The sequence below is a fragment of the Eptatretus burgeri genome, chromosome 13, assembly GCF_056783735.1.
Source record: "Eptatretus burgeri isolate ZD-2024b chromosome 13, Ebu_testis_v1, whole genome shotgun sequence".
Lineage (NCBI taxonomy): Eukaryota > Metazoa > Chordata > Myxini > Myxiniformes > Myxinidae > Eptatretus > Eptatretus burgeri.
The window spans coordinates 66,117,988-66,129,328 of NC_140973.1; the positions used below are offsets into that span (position 1 = coordinate 66,117,988).

Sequence of the window (11,341 nt, forward strand, 5' to 3'; positions counted from 1 at the left end):
AGTTAGCGATGGTATTTTTGGTCAGAATGAGCGTGTGAGGCGAGACTATGCACTCCACCATGTGCTGTTCTAATTTATTCCTTTGCATCACCAGGCGTGCAGAAGTACACTTAGGTTAAGACTGCGTGTTCTGTGTTGTTTTGTCACAGTTACGTGTTCGTCACAATACGTGCCCTCGTTGTCAAATCAGTGTATATCGAGTAATAGTTGATCTTACTGTGCTTTGTATCTATTATCATCATCATGTGATTATTAAACTCTTTATTAAATTAGCAGCACCACAGACGTTTTCTCTTTGTGCCATCAGACTATTAAAAAGCAGGAAGCTGTTGCTGAAAGTGTGTGATTTTAATTTCCCCATGCGGTTTCTAAAATTATCCAATCAAGGTTCAGATATCCCGGGCCCATGCCCCATTGGTACGGGGAAGAAAGAGAGAAAGATTGCACACCATGCACTTGACAATGGATACAGATGTACAATGAACATATATAAACATTTCCCTTGCAACATAACACCCTCATGATGTCACCAACGATGCATGTATTGCTAACTCCCGATTGTCCTTTTGTGCCACAGACGATCTGCATCGAGAACTCGTGCAGTTCTCTGAATGGAAGAAAAGGACGTTACGGCGCACTTTTCACCCTTCGGAAAGTCCTCCAAGTACCTACCAAGTCGTTGATTACCACCTTGAAGGATGACCCACGTTTCAGGTTTATCTTCATGCTGGAAGCCATTATTGAAAGTGCACCATTTGTTCATTGTTTGTCCTGTTTTCTACACCCGATGCACACGGTACAAATGGTGACGTCTCCTCAACCAAACAAATTTATTGTTTTCCAGCATCCTTGTGGAGCTCATCAAAATTGCAAAGTTGGTTCCGATGTTGAACAAAGGAGGACCTCTGACCTTTTTTGCTCCCACAAACAAAGCATTCACTTCATTACCCCCAGGAGAACTTGATAAACTCAAAGGTAAGCTTCAAAGGTGACTGATCGGTGATGTTCATCGGACTAGTCTTCCAAAAGGTTTCTGCAAAATTAGCATAATCTTATATTTGCTCTTTTACTCATCGATTATATGCACTAGCAGGTACTTCTGCCATGAGGGCAGCGGTACCCTTCTCGGTCCACCTTTGGTGGACAATGCGCTGCAGCACATTCTTGGGAAATGCACTTTATAATTTCTGTCATTTTTAAAAGAAATTTTATTGATCATAACATGTCATCCTCCGTTTCATAATTTTGAGAAGGTTCCATTATATTATGAAGAAGATAAAGGAAGATGATTTGTAATACCAGCTACCACCAAAGGTGACGCCATTGCCAATATATATATATATATATATATATATATATATATATATATATATATATATATATATATATATATATATATATATGTATACAGTATACTCATACACAGTACAGCCATCTACGCATCTGCTCCATTATTGATAGAGAGCTACACACAACAAAGGGTACTCTGTCCTTTGGAATGGGTGTGAAGCTGGCTGTCCTGTCTGTTCAATTTTCTTTTTGGATGTCAAATATCCCACAGTATCTGGTATTTCACAAAACTCGACCATGCTGATAGTACCCTGACCAAATTCTAAATTCCCTCTACGTATCGAGTTTCACTTTGACCGTCTCAAACAGGTGGGACTATTGATAGTCTAAAAGCATTGTTTTGGCCAAATGAAGCTTCATGTAGTGATCCTCCAATGTGTGATAACATTATATATTATTGCACAAAATTTGTTTTTAACTTCCTTTTAATGTTCGCTGTAAGTTATGATTTTAAATTGTAAGGAAAGAGTAAGTTGTGCGAACAAATGGAATATGGTCCAATGATGTTTGAGATGTTAGGCGGTTGAGTTGGATTGGATGGTTATTTGGTCGTACAACTTATTAATGACATCAAAACCTTGTCACTTGCACTTTGGTGATGGCAATAAGCCTATACCTGCCTACGATTTCATGCTATTCCAAACAGGAAACAATACCACACGATACTACACTATACTATACGATACTATACTGTCTGTTGGATTTTGATCAAGTTTACATTCTTAGTCATTGCCAATTAGAGTGGTTTTCAAAGTGTTTATTATTATCAACCAAATATGGTTTTACCCTGAACCCCATAAATAATGACAAATACCAAGTACATAAACAACCGTTTCACAAAATGGTTCACTGTCTGTAGTTATTTAAGGAGCAAGTGTTCCACATTACCACACAGATTCTGCTCCTCCCTGTCAGGAGATGTTCTCCACCTGCGGTCCCTTCTGAAGTACCACATGTTCAACAAGGTAGTTGTGTCTGATGGCATTTCACCTGGCGTCACAAGTTTCATGACAACAATGCAAGGTGGAAGTCTGGAGCTTGCAAAGGTTTCAAGCACACCGTCACAAAGTGACCATCTTGCACGCATAATGACCACATGCTCAACAATGTATTTCAAGATGACTATCTTAATGCCTTGCAATGAACCATTTCATCGTGTTTCTTCTCCCATATGTTCAAGTCAAAGAGCTAAACACACTTTATGGTTCTGTATTTATTATGTATATAAATATGGTGCACCACATCCCACCCTACCCCTTCCCTTACTCCAATCTCCCCACTTCTCCCACTCTCATTACCCCCCCCCACCTCCCCACCCCACTTCAACAACCCCACCCTTCCCCCATGTGTTAACGTAATAAGCACATGATGTCAGGATTATATAATTGTTACTAAAAGGGCACTCGATGGGGGGGAAAAATTGCTTTGGCAGTTCCAATGCTGTGTTCAAGAACATGGGTCCAAGAGATATATATGGTATAAGGTTGATGGACTCCATTCAGAATTAAATGTGTTGAAAAGCAACGATGGATTACAAGGTTGGGAAATGTCACTGCAGTTAACCATGATTGTTTTTTTTTTCAGAAAAACAACACTATCTTCATCAATAAAAATGTGAAGTTACTTGTCCCAGATAAGATGGCGACAAACGGAGTCATTCATGGCATCGATTCCTTCTTCCAACCGAAAGGTGGGATGTTCAAAATGGCAAATTTTATGGAAACATTACCAATTGTGTGTCACTCTGTCTTGCAGAAGTCTTCACCCCACTCCCTCCACCATTATTGATATCTCTATAGATACCCTGCTGATTACTTACCCCCTTCTGCCTCCCCCCATTCCAATGTCCCCAAATGAAATTAAGTGGATATTGATATATTTAATTAATGTGGTGTTGATGTAGCCCAGGCATGATGGGCCAAATGTCCTCCTGTGTCTTGGCTGCTTGTATTTCCTTTAATTAATACTTTTACCAAATATCTACGTCAATCAATACAATCTGTCAGCAATTGCGTTTTTATAATGTCAGACGTGGACATATTGATCAATTCTCACATCTAATCAACTAATTTTCACTGAACTTTCTGGAAATATTAACATTGTGTTTCTGCACATTGTGCTTACAGATGTCACGACAGTGAATACAAAAATAGTGAAGGGAAAGACGACCATTGTGAAAACGATCAAAACCTTTGGCAGCGTCACAAGCCCGCGGATCACCATGACGTCGAAACATCACAGGGTTGTGAAGAAAATTAAGAAAAGACGTCACGCCAAGAGAAGCAGAGTGGCGCACAGACGCTATCACATGAGATATTAATGAGAAACCTCCCTACAAGCATCCTTACATTGAATCATCAAGGTCGATGCGATGCAGAGGGAGCAGGAGCTTGAGGTGACAGACTAAACAGGTGCTTAAACAGGTGCTCAGACATTCGGCAGCTTTCTCATCACAGGGTGTCCCATAAAAAGTTACACCTTGATAAAGGCTTGTAAATTCTGTTTTTACTCCTACGGTTATGAGACGGGGCGGGGGGGACAGAAACTAATGATGATGCCAACATTGTAACTCAAATTTTTTCCAGGTTCATTGATCGATCAAAATGTCTCAAATCAGAGCTAAGTGAACAACAAAGATTAGAGCATTCTTTCATTGTGGAAGAATGTCAGACTAATTCTGCTGTTATGTTTTTCTATTTCAATATTTTTGTTTTTAACCTCCGCCATCGAAGATGGACGGAGGTTACTGTTTTCACCCCTGTTTGTTTGTTTGTTTGTTTGTTTGTGATCAGTATTACGGAAAAACTCCTGGACGGATTTCGACGAAACTTGGTGGGAGGGGGGGGTTAGGTATGGTCCAAGGATCATGCCATTAGATTTTGGACCTGGTCCAAAGTACAATATGGCCGCTATGGCGGCCATTTTGAAAAAATATTTGAATTTTTGTTTTTGCATTTCTACATGTTTTAAGTGATTTCCAACCAAAAATAAATAAATTTGTTGGAGAAAAAAAAAATTTTGCAACTTTTTTTCAAAAAAAATTTGATTTTATTTGAAAAATATTTGAATTTTTTTTTGCATTTCTACATGTTTTAAGTGATTTCCAACCCCCCCCCCCCCAAAAAAAATTGTTAGAGAAAAAAAAAATTTGCACCTTTTTTTTCAAAAAAATTTAGATTTTATTTTTTTGGCATTTTTACATGCGCGTCGATCTAGTTTAGTTTATTCAATCGTGGTTCAGTAGAGTCTGATCCGTTTCGACCTACAATGAATAGGATATCAGGTTCACTTAAGTAACCCAGCAGTATTGGCGGCAGAGGTTTTGTTTTTACGTATTTTTGAACCAAATATCCCTCAACTTTTTGACTCGTCTCTTAATAATACCGGTCTCAGAATCATCGGACAAAACAAAAAAAAAGTAGGTGTCAAGCTATGAGCATTAAAACCGTGTAACGTTTTATAGGACATGCCATATCATACTTGATAATTAACAAAAATCATTTTGGTCGATCATCAAAATCGGCGGGAAATTTTGCTCGTTCTCAACACAAGGAGGGAGTGTGTATAATATCCATGTAGTTGATAAAACGAAATATCAATATTACACTGGTCTGTGTCATTTCAGAGGTCTAGGTTTTTTCAATGGTTGTCGTATGTTTTTGCATGCTGAATTTAGAAATGTATCTAATTTCGCTCAATCAGGTCAAGTTTTTATGCTATCTCAATTTTAAGGAAAAAAAAATAATCTAAATTTTTGTTTTTTTAATTAGCATTTTTTTTAATTCAAAATCAGACTTACATTGACAGAAAATGTACAAACTATATATAAAATGACGCACAAGTACCGTTAATGTGAAATTCAACATTAAAAAAGACGAAGGAAAACAGCGACTGCTGGAGCGACTGAAGTTGCGTGTTGCCAGAAACAACGATTTATCTATATTTTTCTGAAATTGAAATGAAAGTAATTGAGAAGGCACTTTCTTCCACATTAAGTGTACTTGTGCGTCATTATATGTATAGTTTGTACATTTTCTGTCAATGTAAATTTGATTTTGAATTTTAAAAATGCTACTTAAAAAAACAAAAATTTTGATTATTTTTTTTTTCCTTAAAATTGAGATAGCTCTAAAATAAAATCTCTAAAATAAAAAAAAAACTTGACCTGATTGAGCGAAATGAGATACATTTCTGAATTGAGCATGCAAAAAACATACAAGAACCGTTGAGAAAACCTAGACCTCTGAAAAAAATATTTCAAATGCAGCCCAGTGTAAGAGGCAGATTCTTTAAAGCATCCTGCGATTAGTTGCAGGAAAAGCAGAATTCTTTGAAAGCAACAAGCATTTCTGTATCACGTGCTAACTTATTACCAATGTTGGTTTTCAGAGATAAACGTTTGAACAAAAATAAACATCAATTTGATTCGAAATCAAACAATGCCTCAAGTTTAATAATTTTTAATTACTTGATTATTCTTAATATATAATGTAGAATATCCATGGTTTCGTGTAGGATTGTTAGGATACCTTAGTGGTGTGTACACTCCTTGCTTCTGAGCTGTCTAAACTGGGTTCGAATTCTGACCCAACGATAAACTTCTACCCTGGTGATTTCACATGTAGTATGAGGCAGATGGACATTGAACTGGAGGACCGTCTGTTGGCACTGGTAGTGGGTGGATTTTAAAGATCAATCGACGTCTTTCGTGTAGAGCAGGCGAGCTATCATGGACACCCTGAAACAAATGACAAATTCCTACTCAAAACACCTTCAGTCAAACGTCAGGTCTGGCCAGCCGGTTCGTGAAAGACTTCCTCCAAAAATGTTTCCCAGCCAATCCCACAAGAAGGTGGGAATAATTGAAACCCATAAAGGAGTAAAGAGCGAGACAGCAACAGATCCATGGTTTTATGTATGTTACATTACCTATGAATGCGGTTCACTAAGTGATACCAAAATATTTATTACAAATGTTATCGTAACTAATAGTGATCACCAAATAGGGACAACACAAAACTATATTCTCCTCCGCCCATGAGGGAAAATACGTGTCATCTCACGTGTCGCTCGTTATTCATTCACCATGGTTACCATAGCATTGTAATTCATGCTTTTTCAACCACTTTTTGAACCTTCGTATTAATCATGTACAATTTTGCATGCAATAAGAAAGAGTGAGTGGTTCTATTTCAGAGCCACAATATCGAATCATCTGCTCCCAATCATCGGATTATAGTTTGAAACAACTTGATCCATTCCTGGATCCTGAATAAGCATATTGGCTCTGGGGCAGAGAAGGGGGGGGGGGAGAGAGGGGGAGAGGAGTTGGGAATGGGGTTTACTGAATCATATCATCTCATGTCCTGGAGTGTTTTTATTCTTTTTCACAAATCCAAGCTGGGTTAATGTCGTGTCAAAAGCAGGAGCTAATGAGGAATACTTTATCAGAATGTTGCTCTCTCATGTTCATGGTCGAGGCAATTACTTGCTATTTAGTGCTGTGTAATAAGTTCACAATTTAGACAAATTAAAAGGTGAGTTTTATTGAAATTTTTTATGAGCCAAACGTCGTGGGCTCTGAAGTGTATATCCATCTTTAAATGTTGCATTCTTTTTTTCCTGCTTTCAATAAATATTCTATGGTCTCAGAAAATGTTTCAATAATCTGGTTGTACTTCACTGGAAAAATCGGTTTGTGATTGTGCTGAATAGAACTATGATGTCAAAATGTATCTCCTCCTTGTGAAAAATGGTTGTTACCACCGCCACCGAAGGTGAAGGACGTTATGTTTTCACCCCTTTCTGTCTGTTTGTTAATTGCCGGAATCCTTCGGATTTCGACAATTATGTTGGTCAGTTGTGCGTGTCATTCTGTGTGTCTGTCTGTCTGTCTGTTTGTTTGTGTGTTTGTTTACCCTGTAGCAGCCACACCGTTTCAGCGATCATGACCAAACTGGGTACAGACTTCGGTCATGGTCCAACTTAGACACTTGTCGTTTTTGGTGAATCTAGGTCAAGGTCAAGGTCACCAAAAAACCGAAATTCTTATTTTCTCAATAACGTCCGCTAAAATGGTCGTATCGACTTCAAACCGAATCCGAAAAGTGCATCTTCCAATTCTGCATCCAACCATACGTCTCATTGTGGGTGTCACACCAACACCCTTCTTAGCGGTCGGGGGTCGGATGTCAGGGGGTCGGGTCAAAACTTTAAAATTGCAGTAAAAAGGCCATTTCAAGTCCGATTGACTTCCAAGTTATGATCATGACCAAACTAAGTGCTATAACTCATTAAACAGTAGCACTATTGACTGATAAGAACCAAATTGATTTCCAGGTTTTTGTTTTTTTCAGAGATCATGGAGATATGACAAAGTTATTCCGGCAATTCCTTGCTCAACGAGCAATTTCATTTGTTTGTCTGTTTGTTTGTTTGTGTGCAGGATATTTCAGAAAGCTGTCGACGGATCCGGATGAAATTTTGTGGACAGGTTGGGTGTGTGACTCGGATTAATTGATTAGATTTTGGTGAAGATCTGGATCCGGATCCGACTACTAGAATTTTTTTAAGTGATTCTTCACCATTGAGAGATCGGGCCAAAAACAATATATAGCACGATATCTCAAAAAGTTGTGGACGGATTCAGATGAAACTTGGTGGACATGTTGGGTGTGTGGCACGGATGAATTGATTCGGTTTTGATGAAAATCTGGATCCGGATACGAGAATTATTTAATTTTCTAAGTGACTTCACCATTGAGAGATCGGGCCAACAATGCTATACAGCATGATATTTCAAAAATGTAAGGGCCCAGGGATAAGTTCTCGTGGATCAGGCATTCATGGTGGAGGTATGCACTCTCTTGTGTGCTCTACAAGTTCGAATTGTAATCTTCAGTATGATATTATGGTTTCTAGAAACGAATAAGGTTTTGTAAGATATCACTCTTTCTCGAGACGAATGCGGTTTTGTAAGATATCACTGTTTCTAGAAATGGATGCAGTTTTGTAAGATATCACTGTTTCCTGAAACTGATGCAGTTTTGTAAGATATCACGGTTTCCAGAAATAGATGCGGTTTTGTAAGATATCACAGTTTCCAGAAACGGATGCAGTTTTGTAAGATATTATAGTTTCGAGAAACTGATGCAGTTTTGTAAGATATCATGGTTTCCAGAAATAGATGTGGTTTTGTAAGATATCACGGTTTCCAGAAACAGATGCAGTTTTGTAAGATATTACGGTTTCCAGAAATGGGATCGGTTTTGCAAGATATTATTGTTTCCAGAAACTGATGCAGTTTTGTAAGATATCACGGTTCCCAGAAATAGATGCGGTTTTGTAAGATATCACGGTTTCCAGAAACTGATGCAGTTTTGTAAGATATCATTGTTTCCAGAAATAGATGCGGTTTTGTAAGATATTACAGTTTCCAGAAACTGATGCAGTTTTGTAAGATATCGTTTCCAGAAATAGATGTGGTTTTGTAAGATATCACGGTTTCCAGAAACAGATGCAGTTTTGTAAGATATCACGGTTTCCAGAAACAGATGCAGTTTTGTAAGATATTACTGTTTCCAGAAATGGGATCAGTTTTGCAAGATATTATTGTTTCCAGAAACTGATGCAGTTTTGTAAGATATCACAGTTCCCAGAAATAGATGCGGTTTTGTAAGATATCACGGTTTCCAGAAACGGATGCAGTTTTGTAAGATATCATGGTTTCCAGAAATAGATGCGGTTTTGTAAGATATTACAGTTTCGAGAAACTGGTGCAGTTTTGTAAGATATCATGGTTTCCAGAAATAGATGTGGTTTTGTAAGATATCACGGTTTCCAGAAACAGATGCAGTTTTGCAAGATATTACGGTTTCCAGAAATGGGATCGGTTTTGCAAGATATTATTGTTTCCAGAAACTGATGCAGTTTTGTAAGATATCACGGTTCCCAGAAATAGATGCAGTTTTGTAAGATATCACGGTTTCCAGAAACGGATGCAGTTTTGTAAGATATCATGGTTTCCAGAAATAGATGCGGTTTTGTAAGATATTACAGTTTCCAGAAACTGATGCAGTTTTGTAAGATATCATGGTTTCCAGATTAGATGTGGTTTTGTAAGATATCACGGTTTCCAGAAACAGATGCAGTTTTGTAAGATATTACGGTTTCCAGAAATGGGATCGGTTTTGCAAGATATTATTGTTTCCAGAAACTGATGCAGTTTTGTAAGATATCACGGTTTCCAGAAACGGATGCGGTTTTGTAAGATATCACGGTTGCCAGAAATGGATGCGGTTTTGTAAGATATCACTGTTTCCAGAAACGGATGCAGTTTTGTAAGATATCACGGTTTCCAGAAACGGATGTGGTTTTGTAAGATATCACGGTTTCCAGAAACGGATGCGGTTTTGTAAGATATCACGGTTTCCAGAAACAGATGCGGTTTTGTAAGATATCACGGTTTCCAGAAACAGATGCGGTTTTGTAAGATATCACGGTTGCCAGAAATGGATGCGATTTTGTAAGATATCACTGTTTCCAGAAACGGATGCAGTTTTGTAAGATATCACGGTTTCCAGAAACGGATGCGGTTTTGTAAGATATCACGGTTTCCAGAAACAGATGCGGTTTTGTAAGATATCACGGTTTCCAGAAACAGATGCGGTTTTGTAAGATATCACGGTTGCCAGAAATGGATGCGATTTTGTAAGATATCACTGTTTCCAGAAACGGATGCAGTTTTGTAAGATATCACGGTTTCCAGAAACGGATGCGGTTTTGTAAGATATCACGGTTTCCAGAAACGGATGCGGTTTTGTAAGATATCACGGTTTCCAGAAACAGATGCGGTTTTGTAAGATATCACGGTTTTCAGAAACGGATGCGGTTTTGTAAGCTATCACGGTTTCCAGAAACAGATGCGGTTTTGTAAGATATCACGGTTGCCAGAAATGGATGCGGTTTTGTAAGATATCACTGTTTCCAGAAACAGATGCGGTTTTGTAAGATATCACGGTTTCCAGAAATTGAATCGGTTTTGCAAGATATTATTGTTTCCAGAAACTGATGCTGTTTTCAAAGATATCACGGTTTCCAGAAATGCATGTGGTTTTGAGATGAAGTACTGCTCTCCCCTGTGAGGTAGTGCCCCAGCATCACATATGTATCTTTTGGATTCTGTTGAATCTAAAGCTCTCAATATTATTGAAATCTTCCACAATAAGTCTGAAGCAAAATTTCCACACATATCCACTCCTGCATTCCTTTTTTGTGGATCCGCCTTCCGTAGGCTGTTCAATCGCACTCTTCCCTCCAGGAATTCAAGCAGAGGTGCACCACCATCTCATGTCATTGCACATCGAAAGCCACAATATTTTCTACCAAATGAGTCCCAGACATAATGGGCCAAATGACTTCTTCCTGCATCACAGCCCATTGTGTAACCCCATTAACCCCACTTAACCAAACCCTCACTTGTAGGTTGCTGTGTTTCCTCCCCTCCTCTTCCTCCTCTTTTCCCATTCATCCTCTCCCACCTTTGCACTTCCATCTCCCACCCCTCTTGTCTCCTGCCTTGTTATATCTTCTGCATTAGCTCTTACACGAGCCTCGACATGGTATACAAAAAAAGAAAAATCCATTCCCTTTACTGTTGCATCCAACTGTTTCCTCACTGTCCCACTCTCAGTGTTTTACCTTTTCACCCTCAGTCACCACGCTCATCCACAAGCCTTGATCTTGTATTGAAATTAAATAAATAAATAAATAAATAATCATTTAATAAATAGAACCCCAAACACTCGGACAAATCATTTTCTCAATAGTTTGCATTATTTTTCTGCAATCCGATCATTTGCTTTATCCTGATTGCACTTTTCCGTGCTACAGTTCAGTGGAGTGTTTAAACCTTCTGGAACTTTCCTTCTCAACTTGCCAAAAGTTTTTTGACGCAACGAAAACTAAAATAATGTGATGAATCTCTTCTGTT

At 38.3% G+C, this 11,341-nt stretch overlaps 1 protein-coding gene and 1 long non-coding RNA gene across 2 annotated transcripts in view; one reads left to right on the forward strand and one right to left on the reverse strand.

Moving 5' to 3' along the window:
* Nucleotides 1–7,006, forward strand: part of LOC147014681 (transforming growth factor-beta-induced protein ig-h3-like) — a 90,875-nt gene extending 83,869 nt beyond the window's left edge. The window contains exons 11-15 of the mRNA XM_085850669.1: nt 578–714; nt 845–975; nt 2,266–2,396; nt 2,935–3,040; nt 3,477–7,006. Coding sequence (XP_085706795.1) covers nt 578–714; nt 845–975; nt 2,266–2,396; nt 2,935–3,040; nt 3,477–3,670 — 699 coding nt within the window. The 3' untranslated portion in view covers nt 3,671–7,006. The remainder of the gene's footprint in view (nt 1–577; nt 715–844; nt 976–2,265; nt 2,397–2,934; nt 3,041–3,476) is intronic.
* Nucleotides 1–11,341, reverse strand: part of LOC147014682 (uncharacterized) — a 49,069-nt gene that overhangs the window by 33,925 nt on the left and 3,803 nt on the right. The gene's annotated exons all lie outside the window — the stretch shown is intronic.